Source organism: Talpa europaea, assembly GCF_964194135.1.
Source record: "Talpa europaea genome assembly, chromosome: 8".
NCBI lineage: Eukaryota > Metazoa > Chordata > Mammalia > Eulipotyphla > Talpidae > Talpa > Talpa europaea.
In genome coordinates, this window is record NC_140075.1 from 19972162 (window position 1) to 19996312 (window position 24151).

The 24151-nt window shown below is 44.8% G+C and overlaps 1 protein-coding gene across 1 annotated transcript in view; it reads right to left on the bottom strand.

Moving 5' to 3' along the window:
• Nucleotides 1-14163, bottom strand: part of LOC311175201 (uncharacterized protein) — a gene marked incomplete at its 5' end in the record, with an annotated part of 63345 nt that extends 49182 nt beyond the window's left edge. Inside the window, one exon of the mRNA XM_084240114.1 lies at nt 14100-14163. Coding sequence (XP_084096240.1) covers nt 14100-14163 — 64 coding nt within the window. The remainder of the gene's footprint in view (nt 1-14099) is intronic.
• Between the last annotated feature and the right edge of the window lie 9988 nt (nt 14164-24151).

Below are 24151 nucleotides of genomic sequence, written 5' to 3' on the forward strand. Positions count from 1 at the left end.
TTGAGATAAAAATAAAAACTCAAAAACAAATAAGAGATAATGTGTCATAATCTTAAATAAAACAAAACAAAACAAAAATGCTCCAATTTTTTCCTGTTAATTATTTTGGGAGGAGGCTAGGTTCCCCCCAGTGAAGTTTTTTGCCATTTGTTTCTTTTAAAATAAATAAATAAAGCATTTTTAAATAATAGTATTCAAAGTTCATTCACAATTGTTAAAGTTATAAAAAATGGTTAAATATGAGTGTATGAGACTATATGACTATAATATAAATAAAAGGTTTTTATTAAAATAGTATGAACCCACTGCAGTGTGCTGGTGGAGGCTGCCCTTGATCTCAACAAGCAGCTGCCTGGACTTTTTCTCCAGTGTTGGGATCACTGACAGGTCTCTACTACCTTCCTGCTGTGCAGGACTGAGCTTTTCTATTATCCACCTTAAATGACTATTGGTTCATTCTACAAAAAAAAAAGTTCCATTTCCCTGTGTTTCTCTGATTTTAAAGTTTAAATTGTCTTAGGCAGAAACTGCTGAGTTACTTTTGACGTGCTAACAAGCTATACAAAATGCTTATTGGTTGAATAAAAGCTTTTAATTTTACTTATTGGACCTGTAAAAGATTAAGTTTCTTGTTAAAACAAACTAACCTGGTAAAACATAAAGTGATGATACAGACATTTTTGAGCTAAATTCTAAACCTCAAATTTTACAGGCAGACTGTAAAAATTTACCTCTTCTCCTGTTCTCAAGATAACAGTGTACTTTTATGTTTTAAAATATGACCGTTCCCAGTGAGATAATATGTTAACAACCTAAAGCCATATAATCATTTCTTAAAAATGTAAACTCCAAAAATATTTTCTTATCAAAAAAAAATTTAGTAAAAACTGCCGTGACTACTGTGGTCTCGAGCCCAAGGTCTTTGGTAATAATTAAGATTAGACACTTATTCTGTGTACAGATTTTAGCTGTTAACTCATTAAAAACCTCAGTATCTTCACACATTGCTAAAATAACTGTTTCAAAATATATACACATGGCCAAAATTTTAAATGTTATCAAGAGATCTCTGTATCTGTTTGTCTGTCTTTGTGTTTGTTTTGTTTTTACCTCCGGAGGACTAATTATAAATGGCGCCTTTATAAATTATCATAAAACAAATCTTAAAGATCTTAATCAAACATTTTTTTAATAAACAAAAACTAGTTTAAATTTTATAATATAATTCAAAGTATATATGCCTTAAAGTTATGAATATTTTGTTTAAATGTGTTTATTTCAAAAAGAAATTTCTGGTATAAAAGGTACTTTTGTCCTTCCTACTGAGTCACATGTATGTGCAAAATGTACATAGTATCTATATGGTGCTCTGATTTTTTTTTGTTTTTATTAATTTGCCTAATTGCTTCTTTATTAGCTAGCCTAGAAAAACCTAGGTATGTGCCATTATGTTATTAACAGCCATGCAAAATGGAATTCCAGTCATAACAGAAACTAAAACTACAACTAAACTTTCAGGTTTACTTTTTGCACCTATTTGTGAAAGCTAAAAATTCTAATGTCATATTACCTTGTGTGTTCACATTTTTAAGTAATCTAGTACAAACAGATAACAGTATTATAATGCCTTACTGCTAATGAAAGATGTGACAATCCTATATCGATGTAATGTAAAATGTGTGTTTACAAAGAAAAACATGTATTAAAAATAGATATTTTAATGGTCCTAAAAGTAAAGTGATAAGTGTTAAAGCAAATGTTGAAGGTATAAAAGAATTAAAAAGTAACAAGGCTAAGGAAAGTGTTAAAAATCTCAAAGAAATTTTACAAAAAACAAATTTTGTATACTAAAATGATTTATATTATTTTAGTATTTTGGGAACACATTAGCTAAAATAATTTTTGGTTAATAATAACTGAGTTTTAATCTAATGGGCTGTTTCAAAACATGTACTTATACACTAACATTGGGTATAATCTTGGCCCTTTTCTAGGTTAATGATTTTGGGTACATAATGTCTTCTAATGTCTGAAAAACTAAGATTTTTGAGATGACAATTAAAGGTTATGATTTGATTGTCAATATTATACTCAGGGCTAGAATTTTTTATAAAAATTAAATATGGTTGTTTTTGCTGCTTTCTAAGTATTTATGACACAGCTTCCCAAAAATCTAAATTAAAGTAAAATTTGGTAGCCTGTCATTTAATCAATTAAAGGAAATTTTGTGGAACCTCAGCAGAGCTTTAGAGATATTCCACAAACTTTCTCCTTTTCCTCCTGGGAAGGACATTAGATAAATTTATCCTATCTGGTTTACCTGGTAAAGTTACACTACAAGGAAACCACTGTCACTTGAAAAAAATGGTAAAACTCTAATATGTACAAAAATGTTAACATTGGTTTTCTAAAACAAAATCTTTCAATACCTGATATATGTAAATTGTCAATGATTATTGTTGCCTTGCAATATTATATACTTCAATGATTTAATGTCTGCAGCACTTGTTTCTACACAATATAAGAAGAAAAGGCCTCAATTGATTCAAAATGATAAACTTTTGAGAGTAAAAATCTTTCTACAAAGGACTGTATAGACTGTTGGATATACACCTGATTTTTACTGTTTTGTTTGGCATAACATTGAAAATGTTTTTACATTTTGCCTTAATTCAACAAAGTTTTCTTGTTTTGACTGACCACACTCCATACAGCAATGTTATATATATGTATATTTTTCTTTTTCTAGCAGAGCTAACCTTTTGTGTGGCTTTGAGTACAACTCTTCCAGGGAGTTGACATAGAGCTAAACTAAAATGTGGAGAAACTGCTGCTTTGTTCATAGGGTTCCAGACACCTCTGAAAATGATGAGAAAGTTTGCCTCCATTGGCAGGACTGAATAACCCGGTTCCCTGAACAGAAAGCTCTGTCATAAAGCCTGAACTCTTTCGTCTTTTTGCTGCCTTTGATGTACACTTCAAACAACCTGGACAGGACACCACTAAGATCCCAGTGCATGCCTACGTTGGATACCCCTTCGCTATACTTCTGGGGAATGCCTCAGCTACACGCATTAAATCGCATGGGACTTCTTACTCCATTCATTGCTCCACTTGCATTGTTACTAATTGTATTATCCCCTCTCTTGTTCGTCTATATCCTGTGGTGGTCTTGCTCAAAAGACCCTCCTATGTTATGTTACCTGTTGATTTACATGATATGCCTTGGTATGATAATATTGCCATGCAAGTTTTAGATGAGGTACATGCTCTTCTTCGTCCTAAACGTTTTATTGTTACCCTCATTTTAGGCATTGCTGCCCTGATTTCCCTGGTTACCTCATTGGCTGCTTCCTCCATTGCTTTAATTCAGGAAGCTAAGACAGATTCTTTTGTAAATGACCTTACCAAAAAACGTGTCCATGGTGCTCGCAATACAGCGGGACATTGATTATAAAGTAGATAGAAAGTTAAATGCTCTGGAAGAAATTGTTATTGCTATTGGCAATGAGGTTCAACTTCTCAAACAACAACTGTCTACTCGTTGCCATGTTCAGTTTCATTTCATTTGTGTTACGCCTTTACATTATAACTCTTCCTTACATTGGAATCTCACCAAACATCACCTATTGGGCATCTGGCAAGACAATGACCTTTCTCATGACCTTTCCTCTCTCCAAGCTGAAATTTCTGCTATCAGTAAGTCTCATCTGCACACTTCACTCTCTTCCTTTGCTCATTCTCTAGCTTCCACTCTCCAATCTTTGACTCCTACTCACTGGTATCACCTCGTTCTCTCCTTTATTGTTCTTTCCCTACTCGTCCTGTTCCTTTGTTTACTCCTTCCCCTCTGTGTCCCGCTTACTTCACAGGTCCATTCATCATCTTCAACGAGATATGTACGCCTTCCAGCTCCCTTCTAAAAACAAAGGGGACCTGCTGCACCTCCCCCTGCAGTGACCTTTAGGGCTAACCGTCCCTAGGTCCGGCTGGGCAACCAGCACGCAGGGGGAGAACAGCAAAACCATACCTGCTGCACCTCCCCCCGCAGTGATCTTTAGGAATGGCTTTCGCCACGGTCCCTAGATCCGGCTGGGCAACCAGCGCGCCGGGGGAGAACAGCCTGAAGCAGAGGAAGTTCAGTGGAAGTTCCCTGAAAAGGCAGAAGCTTATCAAAAGATAACTACCACCAAGAACCACTACAAGAATGCTAAAAATCTATCCCGTCTTTCTAGAACTACAAACTTTAATCCCTTATCTGTCTTTCTAAACTTCCTTCTTTCTTCTATAATGGTCATTGTTTGTTATGTAGATCACCTCCCTGATGGTGATAGACTGAGCCCATGAGCAAGCTAATTTCTTGGATATCCATTCCTGTGCTTTTGGAAAACATATATATACTGGTCACAAACTCAAAGAAAATTACACTCAGATTTTCACTCTTGAAGTGTGTCTGTTTGTCATTTCTTTCGCCGACGCCCTGACAACCCTGCACGCTTCTCTCAGCCCTGAGGTGGCCTCATCGTCTACTGCTGTGCTGGTCCGCGGCAGAATGCCTTAATGGCAGACAGAATAGAAAGACTGGAAAGGAGGTACCCTGACACCAGAACCTGACTCACAAGGAGGTAAGGACAGAGGGAAATAGCATGACCATTAACTCAGCTGTAGACGTCATGACCCTTAGGCACCAGGACCTTATCACAAGGCATGAGACCCAAGCAGGATCAGATGCTCCAGGGAGTGGAGCACAGACCTGAGGGGAAAGATTTGGAGATTGGGCCCATCCTGGAATCTCCACTCCCCATACTGTTATCTCTGGTCCCTCTTGGATTCTGCGTGGTTATCCAAAATCAGCAACCAACTGACGGCTCACAAGGAGTGACCCCCCCCCCAACAGAAGAGGACTGTGTCTGTAAAGTCTCGGCAGTGGCTCAGGGCAGCACTCCCTCTACCCACCTGGGACTGTGTAGGTTCTTCTTCTTACCAACTCCCTCCCTCTGCAGGGCAGCAGCTTCCTGCCCGCAATGACCTGTCAAGGCCGCCTGCCTGCAACCATGCAGGCCTCTCTCAGCAAAACCTGCCCCATTCCCTTTCCCTAATAAATCTGTTCTTTTAATATAACTACCGTCTCTGTCTCGTGGAGAAACTTGCCTGGGAAACTCGCAGCATGCCACTGACAGGGGAGCACTGACACCTTTCCCAGAGTGAACCCCAGGACCCCGCTGTAACGCAACCAACCCATTCCAGTTGGGTTTATGAACGGTTCTAGCAGCCACATGCTCCTCGCCCTTGTTTGTAGTCACCGTTCTCCTCCGCACACTCCACTGCTCTCCTCCACCCTCGACACCACACCCCACCCTACTCCAGGTGCCGCCATCAGGCCTGCGTTCAGGCCCCCAGGGATCCATCATCTCTCCTAATGGCAGGAGGGCAGAAAAGCCTGATGCTTTTTAACTTACCCTACAATCCACCCCCTCAGGGTTTTCTGCCAGACCATATACATATATACAATTTTGTTTCTTAGCAAACATACACAATGCAGCCATGGCCCACAAAAGTGAATAGTATACATCACACTATAACAAAATACAACAGAACACAAGTTAGTCCAGGCCAGGTATCAACCTAGTGGCAAAAGACATTCATTGGCACCAGCAGATGATCCACCAAATCTGCTGCCTAAGGCACTGCAACATGCAAGGCGGGAACTAGCTTATTTAACTCATGATAATCTACTCATGCACCAAGAGCCATCAGGCTTCTTCACTGGCCACGCCAGTGAATTGTCGGGGCTGTGGGAAGTATGCATAATGCCCAATTTCTCCAGTTCTGATATTGTGCCCGTAATTTCCTTGTAGCCTCCAGGCAACTGATATTACTTGGTATTAGTCACTCGCCTAGGGACTGGCAGATGTATGGGCAGATGTTTAGTGTGTCCGCTCACCACTGCCTTTACCACACACACTCTAAGGTGAAACTCTCTGGCTGTGGTCTCTAGCCATAAGCCACGTAGTACTTCCACCCCCAGGATGTACTCCAGGATGGGCGATACATATACTTTATACTCTTTTGGGGGGTAACCACCCAATCCCCAAAGATAGTCTCACTGCTGTCACCTTGACACTCTGGCCTCCATAGCCATCAATACAAATAGACCCGTGAAATCTTTCTGGATTTCCATAGAGCAGAGTACATTCTGCTCCTGTGTCTGCCAGAGCTAAAACCCTTTGCATGTTAGTTGGGGACCAGTGGATGGCAAGCTCCACATGTGGCCTCCGGTCCCCCCCCCCGTCCCCTGTGGACAGGTTCCTTGGCCCTCACCCTATTTGAAAGCGATCAGGCCATCACCCGAGGATAGGGTTGGCAGCAAGTATCTTCCAGGTGCAGGGTATTTGCCTGAAGCCTGGAGCGTCCAGGCTCCCCCTGAGCAGCAGTCCTTCTCATGGTCATGAACCTGTGGTCTTCTTGCAGCTGCTGCCATAATTCCAACAAACATAGATTGGGCTGTGCATGTATTTTACTACTATCTACACCTGCTCTCACTAAATCTGTCCACATTTGGTTATGGGTGACTTTAATAAGTTCTGTGATGCCAAGAGGCTTCCTTTCCCTCCTTGGCATTCCTTTTCACTTTTCAACAACTACCCATATTCCCTTCTGAGTTTGAGAGTGCCAGTTCTCAACTTCGCCCAAGCTGGCTATCATTGTTGTGACGTCATGTAGTTGACGACCCACATGGCGTGCTACAACTGTCATGAGGGATCCAAATGAGGATGAGGGGACATTTTTTAATACTAAGTCTCTCATCCCTGCTGTGAAACGCTCGTCATCAGGACCACGGGAATTCACATTAAACATGGCCTACCACATCCCCAATTCCCGAATGACCTGTATCAGCTCGGCGTATGTCTCCCATCCACTTACTGTGTCGGCACGTCTCCTGCATCAGCCAGACTGTCCGTATGGCAGCCATTATCCATTCCCGGAGGGTGGGGTCGCCCTGTTCATACCGCTGGCTGTTCTGTAGCCTCTGTTGTAAGGATGGGTGTAAAGCCACGGAGGCCAGTCTCTCCATCACTTGTGCCGTGCAAATAATCCCATCCAGCCCCAGGCCCCACAAATGTAGCAGCCAGGCTGCCAAGGGTTCCCCTGGATTCTGGTGGAAACTCTTTGCCAAGTCCACCAGTTCCACCTGGGTGTATGGATGATAGAAAGTAAATTCTGTCATTTGTGGTGATTCAGCAGCCTGACCCCCCCCCCTCCCCCGCTGGGGCCACGGGTGGCTGCTGCTTTATTTCTGAGTCACCACTTGGTGGGCCTGGAGCAAGGGACCAGCCTCCACCTCCTCTCCAGAGGAGTCCGGCAACTACAGGGCCGCAGTTTGGTTTGCCATCGCCGGTTGGGACTCGGACAAATGGCCAGCCTCCCCCTCCTCCTGTCCTGAGGAGGGGTCTGGCATCTCTGGAATCTCAGGTTGGTTTGCCACCACCAGCTGCGATTCGGGCAAAGGGCCAGCATCCCTCTCCTTCCTGTCTGAGCTGGAGTCTGGCATCTCCAGTATGGTGGGTTGGTTTCTCTGAACTTCCTCCTCCAGAATCCTCAAATATTGTTGCAGTTTTCAAATCTCTTCCCGTATCTCATCCCATACTCGCTGGACTCTAGATTGCTCTTTCTTCCTGGACTGTCGCAGAGCTGTGAGAAACACACACCCCACTGCTCCTGTTACCTCGCGGGCACTGCACCCATTCATACAGGGCCTGTTTCTTCTATTTCATACAGGGCCTGTTCCAACTGCCCTGGGGATCCATCTACCTCTGGCCATTCCTGGGGAGGTGCCCACATGGCGAGGAGGTCGGCCACTGAGTACCATCTGCTCGTGGCCGGCCACCTGGCAATCCCTCCCCAGGTTCCAAAGGGTTTCGTCTGCGTCGAGCCATCCTGCTTTGAACCGTCCTGCCATCTACTCTACGCCAGTTGTAATGCAACCACCCCATCCCGGGTAGGTGTATGAACGGATCTAGCAGCCACATGCACTTCAGAGCTGTTTGTAGTCACTGTTCTCCTCTGTACGGGGTGGAACTGGGTGATCTCCCGCAGCTTGTCAAAATTAACCGCCTTGGAGACCGGCTGCTTCTCGGAGCCCAGCTAAGAGGCAGGTGATGATGTGTCTCAGCGAGCCCTGCCCCCACGACCCGCGTCAGTGTCAGTCTGGTATTCCCAGCCAGGCTCCTGGCGGGGACCTGCTTCAGGGCCCGGGGGCATGGTTGTGTCAGTGAAGTGGACCTGATCTGTGTGGCCTCGAGCAGACTGAAAAACACGTTCTCTTTGATTACAGGTCAGGGTGGAAGAGAGGATAACGTGTAATCATGACACTGAAGGTTATAGGTGTAAACTTAGGTGTAACCTTGGTAAGATAACGAAATTCTTTGGTGTAGGTAGTGGGATCGTTAGTGAAAGAGCCGAGACACTTTTCAATCTGGCAGAGATCAGACAGAGGGAAAGGATCGTAGACTCCACCTACTCCTTCGGTCCCCGCAACCTGCCTAAGGGGACAAAGAGGACGACTATGAGAGCAGGTGTGGTGGCTGGGAGGTGGAAGGGGGGCCAGGCTTGGGAAGCTGAAGGAGGTGAAGACTGAACATCTAGAAGATCAGAGAATGCAGAACAGGTGTCTGGAGAGGGTGAAGAGAGAGAAGAGCCTCGAGACTTGGGAAGTAGAACTGGTTTGCAGGAGGGAGGGACTGGAGCGCACGAGAAAGTAAGCCTGGACATGAGGGATCTCTGACCATGTTCCATTGCGGTGACAGAAACTGTTCAGGTCTGTAAGGACCGTGAGATGGAAAGCGCCCTGTTCTGGCCAATGAGAGCCATTCTCCAATGGGCACTGAGGCTGGGCAGTGTTGCAGGAGAAGACTAGACACTGAGGCGCAGATCTGGCCTGAGCCCCAGCGGATCGAGGTTTGAGAGACGGTGTCCCAGAGGGATGGCTGGGCTCAGCTTGGAATGTGAGGACCCAGTGGCTAAGTCGGCTCCTCTCCCGAACGAATGGGGGTACAGACTCAGGAACGCAGTTTCCCATGACCTCATCTGAACTTTGGGGGCAAAGGACCCGAATCGCGGCGTCCCACGACCCAGTCCTGGCCTTTGGAATGGTGGCAGGCGAGCGAGGGGGACATCTCCACCGCTCAGTTGACACCCGGACTGGGACAACTGGGCTGGACGGGCGTCCCCAAATCCAGAACCAGGAGCAATGGGGGTCGGCTGGCATAGGCCTGCGGTTTATGGAACAGTCAACCAGGATGGGGGTGAGGAGAGGAGCCGGTAACACGGGGTGAGGGCCTCCCAGAAAGGAGGGTCAGGCAGGTGACTCACCCCCAAGGATCAAGGCCTGTGTTGGATGTGCAGCGTCTACAATTGAGAGGAGAGTCCCAGGGATAGGGAGGCATCCCTGGCGCCAGGGAACACAGCCTTCTTTCTGTGTTTCGGGCACGAAGATGAATGGTTTGGCGTGGCAAAGAAAAGGGGAGCCAGGCTAAACTTTCTCAAAGGAAGGGAAAACTCATTGTGCCCCAAGGCGAGCTTTGCTGACCCAAGGTGGGTTGTCCCTGAAGTCACGCCCGTTGTGGGGGGAGATGTCATTTCATAGGGTGAGGAGACGTTAGGCAGAAAAACTGGGTTGGTAGCGGGGGAAACAGGCTTAGGGGGAACAAAGTTGTTTTTTCGTGGAGCCGAGTTGTTTTCTCCTGCTTATGGCTTCAGTTTCTGTTTGATGGAATCAGGGGTACTGGTGTTAGGGCCATCTTATTGTTTGTATGTGGGCTTCCCCATTCCTGGCCCCTGCATCGACCTTTCATACCAGCCTTTTGTTGATAGGAAAAGGGGCGACGTTTCTTTCTTTGGCTACTTCCTGCTCGACGGGGGCGAAGACCAGGGTGGGGCTCAGGCCTGGTTATGAGACGGTCTTTGCAGGGACGCGAGGATATGGGTGGAGGAGTTGGTTAAAGGTGCTACGGGGCAGGTCTTGGATCCCGTGTTGGATGAAATGCAGTAAGCATGGGGCAAAAAGAAAAAATAAGGTTAGGATCAGAGGCCCTGGGAGTGCTAATACCTTGCCTGAGGCTGTACTGATCTGGAATCTCTAGGCATAGACAGAAGAACGGGATGTGGCTTGAAGTGATGGGATTAGAAACAGAGGAGAGAGAGTCAGAGGGCCTCTGCTCTGTAGGCTGAGTGGAACCTGGACCAGGGGCGCAGTGATGCGTACCCGAGTTGGGCCCAGCACTCGCATACATACTGCTTGTCCACAGGGACCAGTTTGACCTTGCAAAGCTGATGCCAAGACGTGTTGCCCAAGACCTTGACAGCCGTTGGTGTAGTCAGGATGATCGTGTGTGGACCCATCCACTTTGGCGGAAGTGATTTTGGAGAGATGGCTTTCAGAAGAACCTGGTCTCTAGGACACAGCAGGTTAACAGGTGCATCAGGGGACAGAGGCACAGGTTGTGGCAGACAACGGTCTGTGTGTTCTTGGAGCAGCTGTCTGAGCAAAGAGCAGTATGGAAAATATCCAGCCAACAGTGTAGGATGGACGGGGAACTCATGGTTAGTAAGAGGAGGTCTGCCATACATCCGTTCAAAGGGGGTCAGGAACAAGGGGCCACAAGGGGTGACTCAGAGGTGCATTAAATCCAGTGGGAGCAGCTCCACACAGAATTTCCCCAGCTCAGTGGAGAGTTTGGTTAGGTGGTCTCTGGTCAGACCATTTACCCGTTCTACCTTACCAGAGGATTGCGGTCGGGAGGGAATGTGTAGTTTCCAGGTGATGCCCAGGGAGGAGACCTGTGGAGTAATCTTTGAGATAAAAGCAGGTCCACTGTCCAACTGGTGATGGTGTCCACCATAGTAAGAAGAGGGTGTTATCTGCGTTAGGGAGTGGAACACCCGTGAGGCCTAGCAGGTTGGAGAGTTGTCGATTGGGAGAGGGAGAGGAGAGGGTCTTTGACAAAGAGTAGAAATCTAACAGACAAGAGGATGATGGAGGGGAGAGAGGCTGGTAAATGAGTTGGTCGTGGAGCCGATGTGGAGAACTAACATGTACAGGTAGGCCCAGTGTGGGTTTTAAGGCCTGTCTAGCGAGACGAGCAGCTGCCACAAGTGTGCGCAGGCGGGCCTGCCATCCTCTTACAGTGGGATCCATTTGTGTAGAGAAATAAGCAACTGGTCGCTGGACAGCCCAGGTTGGCCCAGAACCCCTAGAGCAATGCCCTGTTGCTCATCTGTCAATTACAGGAATGGCTTTCCCAGGTCTGGGAGAGTGAAGGCTCATGTCAGAGAGCTTTGCCTGGATAAAGCAGAGAAAACAGGGTGCAGAAACAAAGAAAAGCATAATCATGATCATTGGGCCTACTAGGGGTAGGATCAATGATGTCTTGGCCCCACGTTCGGCTGATGAGGTAGCGATCAGAGGGGGCTTTGCTGGTCAGATGAGCAAGCCCATGAATGATTTGGAGGAGAGGGAGGCACGATTTCTCACCAAAATCTCTCTCTCAGACCTTCAACACTTTCTTTTGCTTGCTTTCATTCTAATGCCATTTCATTTTACCCATTCGGCTTTACATAATCTTAAGGCCCTTCAGAATATCCCTCTTCCATACATTTCTTTTTTCAAACACACATACATCACCTCACTTGCATTTACCAGACTTAGCAAAACCTGTTTTAGAAGGGAATTGAACACCATCTAAACAATGATGAAAAAACACAAATTTAAGGTAGATAGCCCCTGTAGCTTTTCGTTCCTGACCCAGTGATTCAATGGCAGAGAATGGTGTCCAAAGCCTGCATATGTTGGGCGATAATAATGTTTCCAATTTGGCTAAGGTCACCCTGCAGGGTTTGAATCCAGGGAGGATGAGGGGTGGTTGGCCATCTGGAGAGGATTTTTAAAAGGAGAAATTCCAGCTGGGCTGACACTGTGTAAGAATCCCAAGCTGCAAAAGTTCAAGGTGACAATGCTCACTGCGGGACTGAGATTGATCATAGCCTAGGGCTTCCTGGTGTAGGAAGATGGGGTGCAGATTTTCCATCTGAGCAGGTCGTGTGGAGTATGGCTGGCCTGTGAATAAACTCTGTCCACCTTGAAGAGTCCTGTTTGGATTCTAATATACAGGCCTCCGAGTCTTTCTTAAGGGCAGCTAGAGACCCTCTCTATCTGCTCCTTGCAATCTGCACGTGTTACCACCTGGGCCCAAGCCTTTGCAAGAGCTCCTGCATCCTCTATGCCATCCCTGTGCCCAGGATAGAGCAGCAGGTCTCTCCCAGCAAGGGGGCAGTATGGTTCTCAGGGAACTGAGCCTATGATGGGGGAGAGAGGTCCAGGGTTTCCTGCCTCTGGCCCTGGGGCCTCTGACCCTGGGGCCATCCACACAGCCTCATATCCCTCCTGGGCCCTGTACCTGCTCAGCTCTCCCCAGCCCCTCCACACCCTACCACTCACCCACTCTGCTCCCCTCTAGGTGTTTCCCCTGTTCCTTGGCCCTCCTGGCCCTTCACCTGCTCTGCTCCAGGGACATCTGTGCTCCAGGGACATCGGTTTTGCCCAGATTTCTGTGCTGCAGTCCCGTGGGTCTCACGCTCCTCCTGGCTCCTGTGACTGGACCCAGTCCCTGAGCCTCTCCAGAGCCTCAACCTTCCCTGGTGTACTCCTGTTCACCATGGCCACTGAGTGGTTGTGCTTTGGGGGTGGGGAGGCTTTTGTCTGGTTTGGTGCTATTTTTAGTCTTTGTTGCTCTGCAATTCGAATGCTGAACAGCAGCAACAAAATTCTAGGATAATATCTAATACCCTATCTCTGGCCCTGATGATTGCTGAAGGGGCCACTGCACTGGAAGGCCAGCCATTTCTTGGGGGAGGTCTTAGAGTGGTGCTGCAGGGCTGGGGAGCTGGACAGATTGTGTTGGCCCTGCTTTCCTGGTCCCTCTCCAGCTGGGGGCCTGTCTCAGTGGTGCTGCTGTGGTCCCCAGCGTCCTCCAGCCGGAGGACTGACACCAAGGTGCTGCTGTGCTCCCTGGTGTCCTCCTGCTGGGGTCTGGCCACAGAGGTGCTGGTGTCCCCCCATGCGTCCTCCAGCACCGGGCCTAGCTCAGAGGGTCTACCCTTCGGGGCGTCCTTTAACAGGGAGCCTGGCCCTGCGGAGGTGGTGTGCTTCTGGGCGTCCACCAGCTCAGAGACACCTGCAAAGGTGACCCTTTTGCCCGGGGTGGCATCCGTTCCCCTCTTATGGACTTCCTGCTTTCGCAGGATACCCGGCCTTGGGGTATTCCCCGAAACCTCAGGCTGCGGGAGGCAGTCCTTGGAATTGGTGTCACTGGGCTCCCGAAAGGTGACACGCTTTGGCACCCGGGAGGTGACGCGCCTGGTCTGCTCCTCCCCCTCCTCCTCATAGTCCTCCTCCCCCGCCTGCTTCCTGGAGCGGAGGATCAGGTAGGTGGCCATGACCTTGTCGTACTTGTTAGCATCAATGGCCTCCCGAATTTCCTGCCTCTGATAGCCCAGGCGCTCCATAGCTTTGGTTATGGCCGGGTCCTGGGGGCTGAGCGATGGCTCGCTGAAGGGCAGGAGTCCCTCGCTCGTTTCTGCTACCCAGGCATGCTGCTGGATTTTCTCTAGGGTGCTGCGCCTCCAGGGGTCTGGTGCCAGCATTTTGACCAGTAGGTCCTGGCATTGCTCCGTGAGGTATTTAGGCAGATGGACCCACCTTCCCAGGATGCGCACCCTGATCACCTCGAGGTTTGGGCCCCTGAAGGGCAGTGTGCCAGTCACCATTTTATAGAACACGATGCCCAGGCTCCACACGTCCACCTTGGGGCCATTGTACTGCTGGCCAAGATAGACCTCGGGGGCCCTGTATTCTGGGAGACCACAGCACGTGCTCAGCGCCCGGTTGAAGTCCTGGACGCTGAGCCCAAAGCCCACCAGCTTGACTTTTCCCTCTCGGGTCAGCAGAATGTTTTCAGGCCTCACATCCAGGTGCGCGATGCCTTTGGCATGGCAGTAGCTGAGGGCTGCGAGGATCTGCTTAAAGAGCGGGCGGGCCTCGCTCTTGTCCAGGCGCCCATGCCTCCTCAGGAAGACCTGCAGGTGCTCCTCCTGCACGTACTCCATGACGAGCTGCAGCTCTGGCCCGGTGTCCACCACCTGGAAGAGCTCCACGATGTTAGGGTGGTGAAGGGCCTTCATGCACCCCATCTCGCGGGCCAGGAGGCGGAGGTCAGACAGCTCGGACTTGCGGACTTCCCTGATGAGCACCTTCGTGCCCGTGAGCACGTGCACCGCCAACGTCACCTTGGCGTGGGAGCCCCGTCCCAGCTCCCGCAGCACCAGGTAGCTTTTCCCTTGACGACCCTGGAACATAGTGCCTATGCACTTGACTACGCTGACTACCCTCACCAGCCCTGACTGTGCTCCCAACCCTTGTGCTAACTCCACTGACAGCTGACTCTCCTACGATATTAACAAATGTACTATTAATCTAGTATTAATAGTACTCAGAAAGTATTCACTCACCTCACTAAATACTAACAATGCTAACTTAACTCCACCAACAATACTAAGCACACTCAGCTTACTAGCAATACAAACTACACTACAAATGAATGAAACTACACAGACAAAAATGACAAATGAGATGTAAATGTAAAAATGTGATTAAAAACAAACTAATTTAAAACTAACCACTAAATTTAAGAATAAAACAGAACAACAAAGCCCAATAGAACAAACATAACAAAAAACAATTAGAAACTAAAACCTGAAACAAACAAACAAACCAAAATAAAAACCCAGAGAAACGACAAAGGGGAAGAAAGAACAAACAATGAAGCAAGAACAAAAGGAAAAATGGGGGAGATCACTGAAAAAATAAAATCAAAAAACTAAAAACTGACATAAAAGAATAAAAAAGCCAGTAACAAAACAATAAAGGAAAACAAAAAAAAAAGGAAATAAAAGGAAAAAGAAAAAGTAGAAAAAAACTATAAGCAAATAAAAAAACAAGGAAAATAAGGAAAAAACAAAGATAGAAAAATAAAATAACTAAAATAAATAGCCTAAACAAATAATTAAATAAATAAACCAATGAATAAAGCAAAAGAAAACCAAATACCGCAAAACACAATCTCTCTCTCTGTGTCGGCGTCTGGAGTGCACAGGTCACTGTCCAAAGCTTCCCGGCTCCTGAGGACACAGGCGCAGTCCGGGCGGGCCTGATGTAGGCGGTGCCGGTGCCGTCACAATGGCTCTTTGTGGCGTCAGAGCCAGAGGTCACAGCCATTGGCAGAGGGAACCCCCAGCGTTTTCTCAGCCTTAACGAAAAAGCTGCCGCTTAACCGCAACCCTTGGAACGCCCGAGAGGCCCTTTCATTTGCCCTGAGCAATCCCGTCCTGGGTTTTGGCTTTTCAAGGCGTCCCCATCCTGGCCCTGCCTTGTGCAGATGCTTTACTGTCGCCTCACACTGTGGAGAGAACAGCAAACAGGGGGCGCAGGCAGTTGGGCGCGCGCTGGGGAGCTGTCCACAGCCTCTGCCTCGCCCGCGAGGGGCCCACGTGGCGCGCAGACCCCTCCTGCTGGGCCCGCTGCTCCCCTCAGCAGTGGATTTCAGTCAGTCTGCCTGTTCTGTTCCCGGCTCCGTCTCTGGGGAATCCTCTCACCCTCCTGCACATCTGCCCTGCACCCCGGTGCTTGTATAAATAAAATAAATCTTTAAAAAAAATTAAAAAAAGGAGTCACAGTTACTACTGTTGGAGTGAACTAGTAAGGTTTAAATTCTAAAATTTTCAAGTGGTAATTTCAGGATTCTTTTTCAGCCTGTCTTTCTTTTTGGAGGTTTTAATTGCGACATGGAGTTTAGTTTAGTAGAAAAATAACATTAAATAATAATACTATATACACAATAGTTCCTTTGAGAAGGAATATACTAACAAATCCAATAGGTCATAACAATACCAATGTGCTTAAAAACTAAACAAAAATGTTAGGAAATTCAGAATACTTTGTTTTTTAGTTTGCTTTTAACACTTTAGCCAAAATAAAGTGATTTAATAGTGATAAATATCAGGAACTATAAGTATCATTGTTTTAATTCTATATATATTACATATATCTATATGTGAACTTACAAATATATTAATATCTGAGGAAGGCGATTTAGAGAGGTTAATTACTTTTTCCAAGTTTACCTATATATGACATTCACTCAAAACAAGCAATGACTAATTATTGAGAAACTACACTGTACTTTTGTAGAATTGATAGTGTTCTACTGATCAACATATAGAGAGACTGTTGTGATAAAACTGACTTTTCAGTGGCAGGGAATAAAAGCAATATAAATAAGTTTTAAAATATCCAACAGAGAAATAACAAATGGTGATAGGATCTGTACAAAGGATCAAAACAAACCAATTGAATTTTCAATAACATACAGGATAACATCAAAATATGAAACCCTTCAGGATATTTTTAATAAAATGTATGCATCTGTAAAGCTATGAAAACATTATTCTTTAATGGAAATTATAAGACTTCAATAAATGACAATATGAACTCTATTTACAGACCAGGATGCATACAGCAAAGTTTGGGAGAAATCACAATTGCAGAGGGGAGCACGGACAGGCAGAAATGACTGAATCACCCTGAAGTAAGAAAAAGGAGGTCAGTGTTTCATGTGGACAAAGGAGAAGGAATTGTGAGATAAGGTCACAGATATTCACAGAAACTAGTCACTCAGAACTTCCTGATTCAGGGTGATGGCCTGAACTTCATGCTAATCGTGAAAATGGAGAGAGATGTTGGTGAGTGGAGTGAATTGAATAATTTGTTTTTGAGAAAAATCTCTTTACATTGGGGAAACTAGATTGTAGGAGAACAAGAATGCAACAGGGAAAACAACCGAGAAACTTGCAGTAGACAAAGAGAGAGGTGTGGGTCAGAATGGTACTTTGCTTAGGATGTTAGCTAATAGGGCTGATTTGGATGGATATAGAAAGTGAGGGAAAGACAGAAATTAAAGATGATGCCAAACTTTCTATCCTGAGCAACTTGGTAGATCTAATTGCTATTTGCTTTATTTATTTATTCATTCATTCATTCATTCATTCATTCATTTATTTATTTATTTATTTATTTATTTATTTATTTATTTATTTATTTATACAAGCCCTGGGTACATTCAGAAGTGCGGGAGGGTGAGAGAATTCACCAGAGCCAGAGCAGAGAACAGAATAGGCAGAATGACGAAATACACTGCTGAGGGGAGCAGTGGGCACAACAGGAGAGTTCTGTGGAGCCATGTGAGACCCTCGCTGGTGGTCAGGGATCAAACCTGCGCTGCAGAGGCTGCGGGCAGCTTCGCAGCCTTGCACTCAACCGCTGCACCACCAGGGGAAACCCATGCTTTTTTTTTTAAGTTTTATTTTTATTTGCTGAATTCAGAGAACAAAGAGTAGAGGTTTGGGTAGATAGAAGATTGCTGTAGTTGAAGAAGTTAGATTCCATCTTCTTTTATAAGAAATCACACCACTCTAATATCTAACAAAGATTTATTGATATATAATGTTGTGGGGAAGAATCAAAGTGGAGACCCTGTTGCAGGGGTGAAAGAATTCACCAGAGACAGATGGGAAAGGCCAGGTGAATTTATTGAAATACACTGCTAAAAGAAGCAGAGGGCGAAAGCGGAAGGGTGTACTGCTCAGAGTTTGGGTCCCAAGTCTCTCTTTATACTCTAGACACCATTGACTGGTTAGGGTGACTAGTCTTGGGTGTGTCCTGACTGATGATCTGAATCAGCATAGAGGATCATCAGTTCTGGGCCTCACCAGCTTAAGGTCCATGTTTCCATGGCAGTTCCATCCCTACTCCCTTTATCATTCCAGCCTACCATACTTGCCTGCTGGCCAAGGAGTGGGGGCTTGGTTTTCAAATTCTTAATGATACCTTGACAGACCAGAGGTGCAGGGGTGAAAAATTTCACCAGAGGCAGACTGGAGAACAGAAAAGGCACATTTGTTCAAATACACTGCTAAGAGAAGCAGCTGGGGAGACAGGAAAGACCTGCAAGTGAAGACAGATTTGGGGCTCCCTTTTATAACTGGTTTTGTCAGTTTTGCTTTGGGGAGTGAGTTTTGGGCTGGTTAGTGCAGGGGTGTCTGATCCTGGGGGGTTGATCTTTGACCCAGAATGTGTCCTGGCCATGCCTCCACATTCCTGGTCAAAGGGATCCATCTTATGGTTTGGGACCCAGAGCAGCCTTATCAATTCTCTCTGTGTTCAAGCCTCACAAACCTTCCTGCTGGGCAATGGGTGGGGTTTAATTTTAACCTTATTTAACGCTACCCCACCAGATACCATTTGATTTCTGTTTTCCTGCCACAGTGGATACTTTCCTATATGCGATTTACATTCCCTCTTCCTGGTCTTCACCTGTCTGCATCTGTTAAATTCAGAAGTCTCTACTGACAGAAACAATTCAAAGCATGCACTTTATGACTTAACACTCTTACATCAATAAGTGTCAAGTAAATTACCAAAAAGGGAACCCCAATTCCCCAAAGGCTAAACACAGAAGCAATTCTATGTTTTCTTAAGAGAGAATTTCTGACAATTAGGTTGTAAGTTATGGTACAATCAAAAGAGCAAAAGGGGGTTGAATTGGGTTGCTTTATTTTTTTATTGCTCATTCCCTGTCAAAACCATGTTTAAATACCAAATATTAAAACATGTGCCCATCAAATAAGCAAAAATAATATAAATTCTGGAAAAAGGAAAGAAAATACTGTGATTTCCAGAGAAAGGATCATGTTGTCACTCCTGCAGTATACATCTGGCCCAACACGGGTGTCAGGGTATCATTTCATAAGTTTAAAAACTAAGCTCTCACTCTTACCCCATAGTCATGTTTGAGAGACTTGAGCAGAGAAGGGCATCAATTAGGCTGCCACGGGAACTGGGCCACTAGTCTGACCACCATGGCAGATAAACCAGTCCAACTCCAGGAATGCAGAGGCAGGGCCTGCACATATGTCTGTGTCAAAGGGCTGCACCCAAGAGCAGACATCCCAGCTGATAACCCGTGCAAACTGGCTCCCCAAGTAAGAAACCCTATGTAACTCTAGTGTAAAAGTCTCAAATCCTTCACACACAGCTGTATAGCTCCCTCTTGTCCCCTGTTCCCTTGCAGGCTATTTCAATAAATCCTCCTTTTCTGTTCTCTACTCCATCTCTGCTGCACTCTTACACCCCCATACCTCACACATCCCTCAGCTATGGTTCCACAACAAAGAGTGCTTAATAATGTTTGTTCAACTTAATGAACTATCCAATCATCGCTTATATCACTGACCCCTGAATTATTATTATTTCTGATATAAATGTTATCAACAGCATTAGCAAGCTAATATTGGTTGGGCAATTAAAGATAAATTCATTGATTTTCAAACTCTAAAATGTTCCCTTATTTTCTGTAGATTCAGAGACATGATAAGGGAAGGACACAGGCTCAGATCTCTTTCTTCACCTTCCCTATGCCAGAGAAGATGCGCTTGAATGTTTACAAATCATGACTGGAGAACAAGGATTGACAGATTTGTCTCTCGTCAAGGAATAAATATTTCAAACTTTATTCATCATATATTGTAGTTTATCTTTTGTTTGTTTTTTTAATTTCTTTTTTATGGAGGCATGTTTTTATTTATTTATTTATTTGTTTGTTTGTTTTTTTGTTTAAATATGCACTGGGTACAGTCAGAAGCGCGGGAGGGTGAGAGAATTCACCAGAGCCAGAGTGAGGAGCAGCAGAGCCAGAGTGGGGAGCAGAACAGGCAGAAGGACCGAAGTACACTGCTGAGGGGAGCAGCGGGCGGCAGGAGAGGTCTGCGCGCCATGTGGGACACTCCTCGGGTGGCCGGGGAGCAGCCGGGGATCGAACCGGTGTCGCAGAGGCCGCGGGCAGCTTCACAACCCAGCGCTCAACCGCTGAGCCACCAGGGAGGCCCTATTGTAGTTTCTTTTGCAACTAATAAAATCTGCACTACAGCAAGAAGATAGCCAAAGGCAATTAAATTAAGGTGGCTGGTTTTTCATTGTATTTACAAGGTTGAATTTAGCCTGAAGGTGTCATTTCCTTGTTCTAAGGAAATAATTTCCCTTTTCTCCACGATTCTACATCTTTGGGTTTGCTCCATGAATTTTGAAGTGGCTGGAATTTAGGATGACTTAGAAAATTTGCATCAAAATATGGGTCTTTGAGCAACCCTCATCCATCTTGTAGATTCTGACTCCCACGTATTAGAGCAAAAACTGTAAAGAACACACAGCAGGGCCTCCCTGGTGGCACAGTGGTTGAGCGCTGGGTTGCGAAGCTGCCCGCGGCCTCTGCGGCGCCAGTTCGATCTCCGGCAGCTCCCCGGCCACCAGAGGAGGGTCCCACATGGCACACAGACCTCTCCTGCCGCCCACGGCTCCCCTCAGCAGTGTACTTCGGTCCTTCTGCCTGCTCTGCTCCCCGCTTTGGCTCTGGTGAATTCTCTCACCCTCCCACGCTTCTGACTGTACCAAGTGCATGTATAAACAAACAAATAAATAAAAATAAAAATACATGCCTCTTTAAAAAAAAAAAAAGAACACACAGCAATAAGAATAAGAATAAATGTCCTCTGAAATTAAGACCTTTAAATGTCCCTTCATATGCCATCATTTGATTCCATTGTTTTTAAAAATTAACTGCTGAGAGAGAAAAAAATTAAAAAAGGAAAAGTATGAGGATTGCGTATAAAAGAGCAAGTCAAAATATCTCAGAATAGCTTTCACTTTTTTACATATATATAAAAATGGAGTTTTGGAATTATCACCAATTTCATGAGCTCTAATAAACATCTTTGTGTTTCACTTCATTTTCTTTTAATTTTTACTGAAGTTCCACTGGTTTCTACCATTATATAGTGATAGGTTTTGGTGTACATTAAAAATTAACATTTGAATAAAAAGTTTCTATTCTTCACCATACAAGAACTCCTTTACCCAAATTCCTCAGCCCCTTTTCCTGTTTCCCTCTGGCAGCGGATATTTGGTTCTTACAGACAAAGATGTTGTTTTTGTTTTGTTTTGTTTGTTCATTTGTTTTGTTTCTTTATCATCTATATAGGTGTGAAATTGTAACAGGGTGGTCCCGAGGAACGGGGGTGGTTCCAGGTTTCCACCCCACCCAAGGGAGGGTGGAGCTGAGCAGGGAGAGAAGAAGCTGCAGAGGAAACTGAAGAAGGAAGGAAGCAGGATGGAGCCAGAAGGAGACCCGGAGGAGGCACATGGAGCAGAGAGAGGCATGAAGAAACCATGCCTGCCTTTTGGTCATGGACTGGGTGATGCAGATGTGGGCGAGAGACCCGTGGGGAGGTGGCAATGGCAGTTTTTGTCTTGCTTTTGATAATTTACTCTTTTCCTTCCAGAATTGTCTGGTGGTTTTTGATCCTTTTCTATGGGTCCCCACTGGAAGATGCCTTAGACCTGTGGCAGGCTTTGGGGCCTTATTCTGGGCCAATCCCTTTTGGATGGACTTTTACCCACAAGGGGACTGGTAACTTTGGGTACTTTATTTAGAAACTATAGAGACACACTTCGGCAGGGGGTGCGGGGGTGAGGGGGTGGGGGTGGGTGGATGGGGGGTGTGGGGGTGGGGAGGGAGGGCCAGGGAGAGGAAGGACTAGAGTCAAAATAAGGGGGGGTGCAATTGTATTGGGATTATAACCAAAATGAAAATGCATACATTGTGCAAAGATGAAAAATGATGTAAGAATTATATAAAATAAAATATTAAAAAAAGAAACTGTAGTCTTTGCCTTTCCTGTATTGTTTCCTAATTGTATTGAAGTTCCTTCCCAGTAAAGTCTCATATGTTTTGTGTTGATGCAGCGGATGGCAGAACTTATTTAGAGCAGATAGGTTTGTGGTGTCTGGGCTGCCCCTCTCCCTGCCCTGTAACAAAATCGTATGGTACATTTAGTATCCCGCTGACTTATTTTAGATAGCAAAATATATATACTCTAGGTCAATCCATGTTGTTGCAAAGGGCAGGATTTCATCTTCCTATAGCTGAGTAGTCTCCCACTGTGTGTCTGCGTGTGTGTGTGTGTATATATATATATATATATATATATATATATCTCACATTTTTTTTATTTTATCATCTACCGGGGGCTCTAAGTTTGTTTCTCTGTCTTGAGTGTTGTGATAATGTTATGATGAACATGGTGTTCCATATATATCTTTGAATTTAAATTTGTATATTTTTGTGGTAAAGCTTGACAACTAAAGAGAAGTCAGCTAGCTGGGTCATGTGATATTATTTTCTTAAATTTCTTGAGGTATTGCCACACTATTTCCATGATTGCAACAATTTAAATCCGTAACAACAATCTACAAAGATTTTGTCTCTCCACAACTTTACCATCACTTGTTTCTTGTCTATTTTGATAATAACCCTCTTAACAGATAGGAGATGATCACTCATTTTGCTTCTGATTTGCTTTCTTAATAGGAGAGGAGGAACACGTGCTCATGGGCCTGCTGCCATCTCTGTCCTGTGGACAAGTCGCTCTGCAACATCTCTGTCCACTTTTTAATGGGGATATTTGTTCTTTTGTTGACGAGTTTAATGAGTTCTTTATAAAATTTCTATATTAAGCCCTTGTCTGACATATGTAAATATTTTCTCCAAATCATTAGTTTTTTTAATGGTGGTTTCTTTCACTCTATAGAAACTTTTTAGTTTAATATTGCCGCATTTGTTTATATTTGCTTTTGTTTCCTTTGACAATGTAATCCGATTGACAAAAGTCATCTCCGGGCTGATTAAGGAACTCTGTCATTTTTGTTTTTCTGTGTATTTTGTGATTTGAGAACTTCTATCCATGTCTTTACTCCACTGTTGGTGGAAATGTAGACTGTTTCCTTTCCTAGAAAATTAGGACAGATATTTCTGAAAATACTAACAATAGTTCTACCTTATGATCCAGCAATCTCTCTGAAGTATAGATATCTCTCTGAAGTATACAAAAACACTAATATGAAGGGATATGTGCACTCCTATGTTCACTGTAATGGTATTTTCAATACCAAAGTGATGGAAGCAACCTAAGGGTCCAACAATACATGAGTTGGTTATGAAGATATGGCACACAACACACGAATACTACTCAGCTACTAAAAAACCCCTCCAGATTAAATCTTGCTATTTGAAATAATATCGATGGTACCAGAAGAGACTATGACTCACAGAATTAGTTAGAAGAAAGATAATACCAGGGAGAGTAAATGGTTTGCCCACAGATCCAAAACTATAGCCTAACTTGAAAATAAACAAAAATCTCTTACTTAGACCAATTTTCCATCAACCACTTAAAAATTTATGGGCACAGAATGACCTACATCTATTTCAAACATAGTGTTTTTCTTTAGACTGTTATTTCATTGCAATCTGATTCCGTATGAAAACTTATAACATAAAAAGTTAATGAAGGGCTCTTTATTAAAAGAAATGGATAAAAGGGATCTGAAAAGCATTATCCTTCAGGACTATAATGTGAAACCCTGCCATTTGTTATTTTCTATTTTGTTATGATAAGAATGAAAGGTTAAATATTTTCTTATTAGTTTTTACTCTGACATTTACCAAAAAGACTCTTTTCATTTTCAGAGTCACTTAAAAACCAGAAAAACTGTTCATATCAACCATGTAGTATATAGTCCTTACACATGCTTACCAATTAATTTAAATCTAAAAGTTGCCTGTGACATGATTCTTTGATCAGTAAAGACACATTAATTTTATATTAAATTCTATATGGCCAATACTGCAGTGAGAAATTATTGGGAAAGGGGCCTCGCTGGTGGCTTAGGGAGTAAGTCTCAGCTCTGTCACTGCTGTGGCCTGAGTTCAATTCCCCACGAGGGAGCTAAGCCACATAGGGTGCAGCAGCCTTCTCCTGTCATGCCTGCTGCTCCCTTGAGCAATGTATTTCAGTACATCTGCCTGTTTTGCTCCCCACTCTCTCTGGTGAATCCTCTCAACAATTGCACCTCTGGGCTACACCCCAG